Source organism: Mesoplodon densirostris, chromosome 11 (assembly GCF_025265405.1).
Source record: "Mesoplodon densirostris isolate mMesDen1 chromosome 11, mMesDen1 primary haplotype, whole genome shotgun sequence".
NCBI lineage: Eukaryota > Metazoa > Chordata > Mammalia > Artiodactyla > Ziphiidae > Mesoplodon > Mesoplodon densirostris.
In genome coordinates, this window is record NC_082671.1 from 9,768,682 (window position 1) to 9,781,894 (window position 13,213).

The 13,213-nt window shown below is 41.9% G+C and overlaps 1 protein-coding gene across 1 annotated transcript; it reads left to right on the forward strand.

Annotated features, from left to right (window-relative positions):
- The first annotated feature begins 532 nt into the window (after positions 1-532).
- On the forward strand, positions 533-6,643 carry TMEM52B (transmembrane protein 52B). The gene is made up of 5 exons (XM_060113446.1): positions 533-562; positions 2,680-2,723; positions 4,607-4,645; positions 5,197-5,363; positions 6,399-6,643. The coding sequence occupies exons 1-5, from the start codon at positions 533-535 to the stop codon at positions 6,641-6,643; spliced, it is 525 nt and encodes a 174-aa protein (XP_059969429.1).
- Positions 6,644-13,213: the final 6,570 nt, after the last annotated feature.

Sequence of the window (13,213 nt, forward strand, 5' to 3'; positions counted from 1 at the left end):
ACAGTCACCCTGGCATGCTTGGGTGAAGGACCAGGAATATTACTCCGTTTTTGATGGAGAAGAGAACTTATGTGGCCGCCCTGAACGTGCCTTTGATCGTCCTTCAAGTCCAGTTTCTCAGCACTGCCTAGAAGAATATCTAATTCACAGGACTGATGTGTGCTTCCTGAAAGTCTTCCTTTTGGAGGCAGTGTGAGAAAATTAAAGACATCTAGAAAGAACTAAGAGTAGAATGGAAGAAGAGAAGCCACAGGGAAGCAAACGTGGAGACCTTAAAACCAGGAATAGAAATAGAGAAAGAAGCTAGGATGAAAGGGGAGAGAAAAACCACAGAAAATAACAGCCCGAGGGAGTAACAGAAGAGAAAGAGAGAGGAGGAAAAACCAATTTATTGCTGAGAAGAGTTTCTCTCCTTAAGTCCTCTAGGTCAAGAAGTCAGACATGGCACAGAGCATGGAAAGGAGGCAACGGACGCCCAGTGTGTGATCTGGAGAAGGAGTCCAGCCCGATAAGAGTGCAGTCCCCAGCCCTGATGGCTTCTGCCCTGGTGTATTTCATCCAGGTGAGTTGTGAAAATGCAGGCATAAGACCTTTGTTTGTTTCTTTGTTTCTCTGATAAATCAACTCTCAGAAGAACCTGGAGGGAAATGAATGAGGGGGGAAGACATATATAGAACCAAAGGGATGGTAGGTAGAAGAATAACTAGAATGTTCCCTTAGTATTATAGGGTTACATATAGTGCACGTGTGACTAATGACATCAGTGAAAAGAAGGACATATATACTAGTAGGAGAGCAATGGCTATTTAGAAGTGTCTCATGTATATTTCTCTCTTTTAACATGTCTTCACCTATCCCTCAAAACCCCAAGTAAGTTACTGGGAATTCCCTGGTGGTCCAGTCGTTAGGATTCCACACTTCCACTGCAGGAGGCACGGGTTCAATCCTTGGGCAGAGAACTAAGGTCCCACAAGCTGCATGGCATGGCCAAAAAAAAAAAAAATCCAAGTAAATTATTAAAATGAAGTACATAATTCCCCTAAGTAGTGTTTCCCATATCAGCCCTAATACTACTCTAGTAGTTTAGGTGCCTCTGGATCAGAGAAAAGTTGAGAAAGAAAACTCTTTTAAAATACTTTGTACTTTTTGTTTCTCCCCACTAAGAAGCAGAAGATTCTCAGTAACTCATTAGCTGAGAAAGAGTCATTGGACTGAGGAATTCTGGATCACTTTCAGTGGGAAGTTTACACAGATATGAAATCTATTAAGAAGAAAGGCACATGAAGAAATGGGCTGGTTTCAGATTCCTGAACAGCTCCTAACAGGGAGGGTGCTATTTTACTTCCTATCTACCAGTGAATTGAATGTCTGAAACCATAGCTTTTTCTGTCTTTTTCTTGTATTTTCTTTTTACTTCTTCTTCTCCTCCTTGTCGTTCCCTTCCTTTCTTTTCTCGTTTCTTCTCTTTTTGCAACAGGCCTGAAAAGAGGCATTTTATCGGCTGAGCACTTTAGGCTTTTTTTAAACTTTAGTCAAGAAAACAAAGCGAAGTACCAGGGGTGGGTTGAGGACACACATACTTTGTCATCTTTAGTGGCCAATTATTTTCAGTTAAAACAAAACCAGGAGATTCTCAAATGTTTTCTGCAGAGATCTGCTGTTTGTTCTTTTACAAATCCTTTTCACCCAATGTCCTAGGTAGGTGTGTCCCCTGCCTGCCTCCACCTCCCCCCAAACTCCCAATAAGTACAAATTCTTGCCTCTTTTTAGAGTAACTTTGTGGCCTTTGTTGTTGATTTCCTGAAATATCAAGTCATCCAAGTTATTGGAAGAGAGAGACAGTTTCTAGAACAGAAGTTTACCTAGAGAGGTTTTTGAAGGAGAAAGTCAACTGAAATATAAGGCAAAAGAAGGCGTGGGACATTCCTTTCTTGGGAGTAGAAGGGACCCGATAGCAGTGTCAACAGTTGTTAGAGCAGACTTGTCCTTGGTTCTAGTGATTCATTCCACACGTATACCTGAGAGAGTTTGATCTGAATTCTGGCCAAATCAATAGGTGTATGCAGTTGGTCATGTTACTTAAACCTCTATGCCTTAGTCTCTTAACGTTTCAAAATGATGTACCCACCAGCATGGTTATTGTGACGAAATGTTATGAAATCTTAAAAATTCTTAGCAGTCTGGCTGGCATAGAGTAGCTATTCAATCAATACGTTTTTCCCCTCCCTTTCCCCCCTTCTCCTCTTGTACGGTGAGTTATTGATGTACGGAGGGAATAAAAAAGAGCAGTGAGGTTGAATTCAACTTGTAGCGGATAGAGAATTAGGAGAACAAGAACAGTCTCCTGAGAGACAGATCAGGAAATTTCTAGGACAAGCAAATTGATATAAATGCTGCCTCTCATTCACAGAGGCAGTGATGCTCACCCACCACCAAAAAACCCAAACCAAAACAGATTAGGTATTTGCTCTTCCAGGTTTTCCCACTGTGAATTTAATAAAATCAGGTATAGGAGAGATGAAAACAGTCCTCAACATGACTGACCCCATGACCTTGTCCTTGTATTTGCCTTGCTGTCACCAACAGACCTGACAGCGCAGTCATGAGGGATGACTCATAGGCTGCTGAGCAGAGCAGATGAGACCATTTCCCTGTCTGAGATTGTTTCCCTTCCTACAGCTTCCTTGGGCCAGATGTGAGGAGAACTGTGTCAGTCCTGAACAGTAAGTATCTGAGAGTCCACACTGGGAGGAAAGCGAGACAGACAAAAACGTCAACACCCAAAACAGGGTCAAAATGTCATTAGATATCTCTGACTTCCCTTATTTCTACTTAAATGGCATCACCCACTAATCTCACAGACAGATTATCCAAAAAGAGGTGTTCATGTCATCCTAAGTACTCAAGATAACACTGCTGATGGCGTTTTTCCAAAGCCAATCTTCCTGTCAAAACAGTAGACTTAATCTCAGTTTATACAGTCACAGTGATTTGCAAAAGATTTTCTTTTCCAAGCCTCTCAATGAGTCACCGAGACAGAGGGGATTCACTACTGACACGCAGATATACTTGGGTGATTGCCAACGTAGCACCACCATTTCAAATCTGCAGAGCGTTTCCTATTTTTCAGGGCATGTTAATATTTATTGCAGACTTCATTTAGCTATCACTTTGAGGAAGTTATCCCTCAATCTAAACCTGTCACAATCAGGTCCTATGTAGACACAGAGGACACAGAGACAAAAAGGGAAGAGATTCATTCCTCTTGGAGACAAACTATTTAAGAAAGCAGGGACAATTTGAATGAAAACACTTACTTAGGCTGAAGGAAAACACATATTTAGCCACAGGAAGAGTTTCCCTACAGCCAAGTCTGTTAAACCCAAGGGAAATGGTGATGGCCTTGGTTACTTGCCACGAGCTCTCTGCGGTTTTAGACACCTACCACCATAGGAGGGTTATTTTTAATAAAATCAGAATTGTAACATTGTAGAACTGGAAGGGGCTTTGAACAAATGGGGAATGTGAGAACAGCTAGAGACACTGTTCAGTGAAAAAGAAAACTGTATGATCTACAACTGTGCAAACAGAGAGGATGTAGAAGTGGATTTCAACAGATCACTAGATCATAAAGTATTAAATGTATTCATCTTCAGCGACAGATAAATATTTTCCTTCCCCTCCCCTTCACACTCCCCAACTTAACCCACACTCCTTCTCCCTTGCAATCCATATTTTCTTCATTCTATAGAGAAACTTGATAATTGCCCTAGTTCATTCAGAATATTTAATTAGCTTTTGTCATGAGGAAGTTGGTTTCTACATTTTTTTCCCCTTTCTTGTTTGGCCTCAACGGATATGCTTATCTGTTTTGATCCTGGATGTGAAAATTTAAAGCCCTTTTTACAGTGGGAGTTTTTATGGTGGCCCTTTTTTATTTTTTCTGCCTTTTATTTTTTATTGAAGTATAGTTGATTTACAGTGTTGTGATGTTGTGTTCGTTTCTGATGTACAGCAAAGTGATTCAAATATATATATATATATATATATATATTCTTTTTCATATTCTTTTCCATTATGGTTTATTACAGGATATTGTGTATAGTTCCCTGAGCTATATAGTAGGACCTTGCTGTTTATACGGTGGCCCTTTTTGCAACAACTTGCAAAACATAAATTACAAACTATCACACTTATAACTGAAATTTTCTTTATGTTTAAATTGTATTGACCTCCAATATATACAAACCTTAACTTTCACATTTATTTTCACTCTTTGTAAACTTGCATTGAAAGTTCTTTCTCGGTAATTGTCATCAAAACTGTTTACAATGGTCATGGTTACATGTTCTATTAACAGCATTTTCATGATCACTAGTTTAGTCTGTCTCATAATGACTTACACAATGCCATGTATAGTATAAATCACTACTGAAGGCATCGCATTTCATAATAGATTCAGCTGGTTACATCGAAGTTAATATAACCTGTGATGCTTTTATAATAACAAGGTATCATACATTGTAACTTGTATTTCTGATTCTGGAATTATAACAGGCTTTGACTATATTTTTATTGCAAACAAACCTTTATTCTTTCTCCATAGTTGCCTGACCACAGATTGGGTACATCTCTGGTATATATGGTAAGTTTCAGCTATATTACCCAGAAAGATGTTTAAAAGGGAGTTTTTCTCAGGGGTATTACTTTTATTTATTTATTTATTTATTTATTTTGGTTTTTAAATATATTGACAGCAGAAAAGAAACTGAGACATTCAGTCCATTTCCTAGCATCTCATGGAGTAAAGCTTCTTTACCTCATCACTAACCTGTGTGACAATACACCAGGATTTCCTATTTCAATACCATCTCCTGGGCCAACATCGACAGATTATTGTGTACTTTCTCAGGGTCAGCTCTAGAGAAAGCCACAGAGAGGAGATTACTTCAGTAAAAAGTAGACCCTCCAAACCACATTTAAATCTGTCATGAATTGCTCTAGTGAACTGACTTAGTCTTGCTGGCAAAGTAAGGAAGTATATACGTGAAGAGAAAGCCTGGGAGTTAAAATCTGGTAGTCATTCTATAAAATACTCAAACAAAAATCAAAATGGAGACACTGAAGACTGATTACACCAAAGTTGGGAAAAACACCAGACCACAGAGCTCTCACTGCTCGGTGGGGTCCTTACAGGTTGCTGGTGGTCATCGGGGCGCTGCTTCTGCTGTGTGGCCTGACTTCTGTGTGCTTCCGCTGTTGTCTGGGTCACCAGCAAAATGGGGAAGACGAGGGCCGGCCACCCTATGAAGTGACGGTCATCGCTTTTGACCAGGACAGCACTCTCCAGAGCACGATCACTTGTGAGTACACTAACGTAGAACATGCGAGGTGAACCCGGGTTTAAACGATCGCTTAGGACAGTGCACTGTGTAAATAACATGTAAAAGTGTAAAAACATGGATCAAATAGTGTTAAAGATTCTAAAACTTAGGGCAGCTTTAATTTCCCAAAGCCTGATGGTGCAGTTACCTGGTCTCCCATGAATGCTGTATTTTCAGTTTTTGGTCAGATAATGGAGTGAAGAAAGAAATGAAATGTTGGAGACAATATTGGAAATGTCTTACCAGAAGAATTCCCAAGTTTATAAATAATTATCTTGGTAAAACCATTTTAAGCTCTGAACATATCCCTTTCTCGAAAATGTCTTAGATTTTTGTGAAAACTTACACTTTCTATTATCTATACTAATTTTTTTTTATCTTTAGAGAAATCAGTTGTGTGTACTTTCTTTATTCACCAGGTCTTAAACCATTAGATATTAAACCCAACACTGGATGATCATAAGACACTTTCCTTTATTTCCCTCTGTTCTCTTCTTTGGATTATATTCTTTGCTAAAATAGGAGCATGAATACGAGGCAGAACAGCAGGCCTTGTGATATTTATACCCTGTGATAAATTATACCCTGTGATAAATACCCTGTGATATTTATTTTGAAAAGAGAGAACACTATAGCACGTTGTTCACCTATCCTGCTTTTCTTTTCTCACTGTCATTTTGGGGAAAAGACAAATAGGCAGAAACAACTATTTCTAAGGCATCTGCAACTTCAATGTGTTGGTATAAAGGGTTCCAAATCTGTAAAGGGGAAAGGACAGGGTTGTGAGCTATGGGAGCCCACTTTAGAATTTGAGGAAGCCAGAGAAGACGGGATCTCCTAGCAAAGAGTGAAGCTGGTTTCTGAACAAACTTCACCGGATTTTCCTAACATCTGTGGCCAAGAGTGATGATGAATTTGGACACTTGTTTAAAATGGAAGGGGACTGAGTGCGCCGTAAGTCTCTGACTTCTGTGGACGCCGCGTTTACTTGACTAGTCCTTCTTTCCTCTCCAGCCCTGCAGTCAGTGTTTGGCCCTGCGGCTCGAAGAATCCTGGCCGTGGCTCACTCCCCCAGCCCCCTGAGCCAGCTGCCGCCCTCTCTGGACACCCTCCCAGGGTATGAAGAGGCTCTTCACATGACTCGCTTCACTGTTTCCAGGTGTGGCCAGAAAGCACCTGATCTACCCCCAGTGCCAGAAGAAAAGCAGCTGCCCCCAATGGCAAAGGAGTGTTCTCGAATAGGACCCTGTTCTACTTGATGGGAACTCTGGTTTGATCAATGGGTTGGGGGTTTGCCCAGAGTTGGTAGAGATTCACAGACAAATGGAACCTTTTTTCCCCCCTAACTTTCAGAAGGCTTAGGATGGCCATCTAAACAACATTCAGTGGCAAAGATGGATTCCAACCCAGACACATATATTTTCTGCTATGGCATGCTCTAGTCGAGAGCTCTTCTTTAGCCAGTGGCCACAACTTGCAATTAACCTATAGCAAGGTTGATTACTACTGAACAGGAAAGCATCAAAGGTATCTTGGATTCCTTCAGCTGTTGAGCTCCTTTCCCCATAGGATGCTGCAAGTTGCTGGTTTCTCTACCAGCGAATAGACTATGTACACTTGTGGAGAAAGACCAGCCTGCAGGCACAGCCCAGAGACATTCATGCACTGAATTCATACATGCTTCCTCTCAAGAAAGCACTCACTTTTATGCTAAATAACAATGAGAATTTCGTACGTCATGTAATGCCTCACTGGACATCCAGAATCCAGGGGTGGGATTGCAGGCCTGGGCTTAGAGGACACAGCAGAGTATTGAAGTGCCAAATAATCAAGGTCTTTCTTTCACTCTGGTTCTACCCACCAGCAGTAGGGGAAACTGCATAGAATGCAGTAACAGTTCTATTCATTTTTTAGTTCCTCTGCCCTGCAAACATACGCGCACACACGGAGGCACGCAAGCATACACACACGCACGCTTTTCTAACTCTGAAAGAATAGCGCCGCTTTGCTTCTTTCCTCTTTCCTGCTTTGACCAAATGTCTCTACAGTTGTGACAAACACTTGCTTCTAGTGGTGGCCTTCACTGCCACCTAGTGGAGCCATGGTAGAAGTGCATTCTCCTGTGGGAGCCCATCTGCGTACCTCTCTGGTTTTTGGAGCCCTAACTGGGTGGGAAACTTCCCAGGGCAGGATCATACTGTGTAGCGATAAGCTGTCCACATAACATACTACCTCCAAAGTGTACCGTTATTGGAAAATTTAGGAAGTGAAGTGTATTTCGGGAAATACTGCTTGCCAGTGACCTTAGAAAAGTCATTGAACTCTCTCAGGCACAGTTTTCTCATCCATAAATTAGGAGATATAACACTTCCAAGGATTGTTGTGAAGATCAAATAAGCTATATGTAACTGACAAGATTTGTAAATTATTATGCACATGTATTTGTTACTCTTACTTTTTTTTTTTTTTTTTTTTTTTTTGGTACGTGGGCCTCTCACTGCTGTGGCCTCTCCCGTTGCGGAGCATAGGCTCCGGACGCGCAGGCTCAGCGGCCATGGCTCACAGGCCCAGCCGCTCCACGGCATGTGGGATCTTCCCGGACCGAGGCACGAACCCGTGTCCCCTGCATCGGCAGGCGGACTCTCAACCACTGCGCCACCAGGGAAGCCCTACTCTTACTCCTGACAACTAATTTTCACCGGCCTGCTATGACTCTACTGAAAATTATGTTCTGATTTGTCCTTTTGCCAGCCAGCCTGCTATGTTATTGCCAAGTCACACCTGATGTAGCTTTATTTCATCAATAAATATTTGTTGATTGAGGTAAACAGCTGAAGACATGTGATTCTTCTTGATATATCCTGTGTAGAGGTAAGAAATATTTGAGAAAAATTTATTAGGCAATTAGGTCCATTTCTCAGGGAGCAATACAGACCCGGGGATGGCTGATTAATGCACCACCTCATTAAATACTTTCTTGAGATGCTCACTCAGCCAGGAGGGAAAATGTTCTAAGCGAGTATAACCTGCTGGTGACCTGAATTTATTCTGAGTCACTTAAGATGTTGCCTCTGGAAATTGTTAATGCATGAATTATTAATAGCACCCGAGGGGGCCTTGTTTTGCCACTGCCAAATGAATCTCTTCATTATTACATATTCCATGAAACATTCTAGGCCCTTTCATTCTTAAAATACTACAGTCTTAAAGAAGTTAAAATGTCCTCGGGTATAACAAGATCTTGAAAGGAATCCTGCCTGTAAGGATCTTATTCTAAAGAGATCTCTCCGCCCCACTTTCCCCTCCCCCTTGCCCTCTCCTCAGCCACAGAGAGTCACCTTAGCATTACATCACAAGCAATCAGCAGCCACTTGGCTTCACTTCTTTTTTTTTTTTTTTTTTTTTAACATCTTTATGGGAGTATAATTGTTTTACAGTGGTGTGTTAGTTTCGGCTTTATAACAAAGTGAATCAGTTATACAGATACATATGTTCCCATATCTCCTCCCTCTTGCATCTCCCTCCCTCCCACCCTCTCTATCCCACCCCCTCTAGGTGGTCACAGAGCACGGAGCTGATCTTTATCTACTCAGCCGAAGACATCTGTTCATCAGCTCAGTCCCTTTCACCACTGGTCTCAGTTTTAACTCCTTTTAACTTTTCTCATACCCATCCTTCAGACTTTAAACGTTGGTTCAGTGACGCTAACAGATTTCTCCCCAAAGCCTACATCCCTGAGCAGTGCTGCAGTCTGAAAGAGACATTGGGAATAGGATCTATCAGGACTTGCTGATGGACTGGGTAGGGAAGTGTAGTAAGGGAAAATGATTTCTAGATCAATGACCCGAGGCAATGTGTGGAAGGTGTAACTGTTTATGAGGATGGCGAAGACTAGCAGAGACCTGATTTAGGGGGAAATTAAATTCAGGGATTTCTAAAATGGGGGAAAGGCATTTTGCGGCAAAATATAAACCAAGTGAATCTGAAATGAGGTCTAATACACGAAAACAGCAAGGAAGGTTCAGGTGTGCCAATGACAAAAATCATTTTCCTCGAGATTGAATGAGGAAGCCTCAATCTGTAAAAAAGAAAAAGAAATTCCATATTGGATCTTGATACTTTGCAGTGTTTGTAAAATAAGCCACTGGGAATGGCCCAGAGATGATTGGGATTTGCCAATTTGGGACTGTGGGGTCTGGACAGGAGGATATGAGTTTGGAAGCCATCAAGTTAAAATGTATATTTATAGATATGGGTATAAATGAGATAACTCTCCCTCCTTCTTCCTCATTTTTTTTTTTTTTTTTTTTTTTTTTTTGCAGTACGCGGGCCTCGCACTGTTGTGGCCTCTCCCGTTGCGGAGCACAGGCTCCGGACGCGCAGGCTCAGTGGCCATGGCTCACGGGCCCAGCCGCTCCGCGGCATTTGGGATCTTCCCGGACCGGGGCACGAACCCACGTCCCCTGCATCAGTAGGCGGACTCTCAACCACTGTGCCACCAGGGGAGCCCTGCTTATTTTTTAATTGTTCACTTTCTATTAGCTTTTTCCCTTTAGTATACATTAGTTTAGTATGCATTATATATTCTAAAAAGAAAGGAGAGCATTATCTGAAGGAGAAAAGTATCACATTGTTAAGCCTGGCACTAAGTAATTCAGACACCGCGCGTGAAGACAGCCATGAAAGTTTTTTAGCAGGAGAGATCCATGTGGTCAATGTTTTAGAAAGACACTGATGAAAATGTCTGAGGTCTTAGCTGAAGTGTGAAGAAGGCAGGTCTTGCTTCCAGCTGGGAGCTTATATTAAAAATCCTAGTCAAAACTGATGAGAGCCTGAAAATGAATGGGAGGCTGGGCGGGAAGTGGTGGTGATGAAATGAATGATAATCATTTCTTCTTTTCAGCAGAGCTCCGAGCTGTGCTCAAATTGCAAAAACGAATAACAAAATGGTTAGGAAATAGAACCTTTACACCATTGTTCTCTAGGTCTTTCCTCTAATTTTAAGCAGTGGAGAGTCTCTGCCACCTCTTTCTCAGTCTGAATGACACAAATGTGGATTGACAGAAACCTCCTGCAGCCTGGCTGTGAAGCTGCACTATTCATTCTCTACAGCTTAATTTGGGTTTTCTGGGGGTGATTACACTAGTGAAAAAAAAACCCACATTTAAAAAAATCATTTTTTACTTGCCCAAACTGAAATTCTTACAATCAGCGCTATGTCCAGTATCTGAAAAGAAGTGTTAATATCTACATAGCAAGAGGAAAAGACTCTGAGAGTGTGAAGTCTCTAATCTGTGAGAGACCTGGAAGATGGGCCTAGATTAGTTTACACAAGGATAATAAAGGCACTCCTTTCTGCAGGAAGATGGGTCTGAGAGAAGATTGATTGGGCTGTGATGACTGGTTTTGTCTGAGGTTTGGAGGCAAATAGAACAGTACAAGATACCTTGTAGTGGCTTGTTTCTGATCCAAGTCGAGGTCAAGAGCTAGAGCATAGAATCTGGTTGAGTTGGCCTTATGGGTCTGGCCCATGAGACCTTTATTAGACGGTCTGATTAGTTAACACATTAGGAGTATACTTGTATATGAAAGCATGGACCTAAAGCAAAAATGGAATTTATGTAACAAATATAAGAAGCAGGGGAGAAAAACTGCCAAGTCTGGGAACAGTGAGTTTTGTTTTCTTTCCATTTGTTAAGCAGATTGGCTGGAAGGCAATAAAGAAGCCAGGATAGGAAGTCCGCCCTTGAACAGGCTGACTGGGAAAAAATATTCTGTGATTTATGGATTGTCCAAGATATATTGAGCATTCATCTGTGGAAAATATTTTACAAGCTGTGTCTGAATAATGGTGGCCAGTGTCCTTCTGTTGGCACCTCCACCTCAGCTAAGCCAGAATTGCACTATTTCCCACCTCAGAATTCCTCGTAACTGTAGAGTTTGGAAAGGGTGTCATGAAAGTGGTCGTGTTTGAGTTGAAACCTGAAGGATCATGGAAATTTAAATGTCAAATAGACATTATTGGTGCATTTTCTGTCTATGAGCAAAGATGGGAACATGAATCATGGAGAATGTTAAAAATTCCAAGAGTGATAGAAAAGGAATGGATCTGAAAAGATAGGTTGACATCTGTTTATGGAAGGCATTAAATATTGTAACCAAATGCAGGTTTGGCCACTCGCTGCTCAAGATCCAATAACGAATTGAGGGGCAAGCTTCAGTAGAGAAGAAAGGTTACCTTATTCAGAAAAACCGGCAATCTGGGGAGACGGTGGACTTATGTCCAGAGACCAACTCTGAAGATTCTGCTCAGCCATGACAATTTTTAAAGGGAAAACAGTCTCAGTTAATCATTAAGGCAGAAGGTCAGATTCTTCATCATCTTTCCACTGTGTGCAAACCTGCTGACTTCTCCTGATCTATCTTGGGTCGCCGTCTTGCTCATGTGGTCCACCTGCAATTGGATGTTCTCTTGCCCACGCACTCTGCCTCTACCTGCGAGGTCCACCTGCAAATTTACTAGGGGAAAGCTAGGGGTAGAAGGTCAGTCAGGCCTCTCACTGCTGTGGCCTCTCCCATTGTGGAGCACAGGCTCCAGACGCACAGGCTCAGCAACCATGGGTCACGAGCCCAGCCGCTCCGCGGCATGTGGGATCTTCCCGGACCGGGGCACGAACCCGTGTCCCCTGCATCAGCAGGCGGACTCTCAACCACTGCGCCACCAGGGAAGCCCCCAAGGTCAGTCATTCTTTAACTACTTAATCCTTCACTCTTATTCCTTCTAATCCGGGAAAGTAATCAACAGGTTAGGTAAGGTGGTGTGTATGTTTAGCAAAGCAGAAATCAGGAGCTAAGTTAAATGTTGCCTAACGACCTCATCTTTATGATTAAGGTCTAAAGTAAACAGGGATGGACAAAAGAAAAGAGGCGGAGGAGCTGCTCACAATATGAGCTTGAGCAGTTTGGTCTTTATCCTGCCTTGTATGAAAGCTACTGAAAGTCTCTGAAGAGGGAAAAGAGATCATGTAACTTGTAAGATGCTTCAGCTGTCACTACAGGATGAATAAGAGAAGTGACATGTAGAGGACAGGGACAGCATTATGGCTCTTCAGCCACCCCAAAGACAACACTCCAATTTCTTCCATAAGAGCTTAGTTATAGGCAAAGTTATGGAATAAGGCAGACTAAATTTAAAGCCTCTTCACTGTGTTTCAGCTTCCTGGTAGGACTCATCCAAGTGTTTCTGTGGCCCTTTGGTAATTCCTGTCCTTGTTTCACAAATCATATCAGTGTTCTTAGTGTCTGGACTTTCTTGGGTCTCATTTTGTATATCAAACTTGCCTACATAGGCTCTGTCTTGTACAACCCTCTTGCACTAGACTTAGCACCTGCTCTTTCTTCCCATGTTAATTCTAAGTACTACGGGTGGTAGAATTGAGTACCCTCTTCTCCCTCTCCCCAAAAAGAGTGTAAATCCAAACTCAGGAAATATCAAAGTAGATAAATGTAAATCCATTTCAAAGGGGACAAAAGGTCACCAGGAGTCGAACAAATGGTAAGTAATCATAACCATTTGAATGCCTTCAGTGCCCTGTCTCATTCTCCAAACTATGTGCTTCCTTTTGTCAGCTTTGGAGGCTGAGTTGCAGACAAGTGATGGAACTGGTGGAGAGCTGAGTGCCTGAGCTGGCTTTACCCTCAACTTCCTCAGACTTCAAACACCAAACTGAAAAGTCTTTTGCTCTGATTCTTTTCATTTAATTTTTATTCCTTTTAATCAAATGCATACCTTCATACAGATTACAAAGTCAAATAGCTCTACAAGGCTT

Bases quoted from the DNA above. Each gene is read 5' to 3' on its own strand.
- TMEM52B (XM_060113446.1), top strand. From the start codon at position 533: ATGGCTTCTGCCCTGGTGTATTTCATCCAG. The intron at 563-2,679 runs GTGAGTTGTGAA...CCCTTCCTACAG, and splicing joins CCCTGGTGTATTTCATCCAG to CTTCCTTGGGCCAGATGTGA. The intron at 4,646-5,196 runs GTAAGTTTCAGC...GGGTCCTTACAG, and splicing joins GTACATCTCTGGTATATATG to GTTGCTGGTGGTCATCGGGG.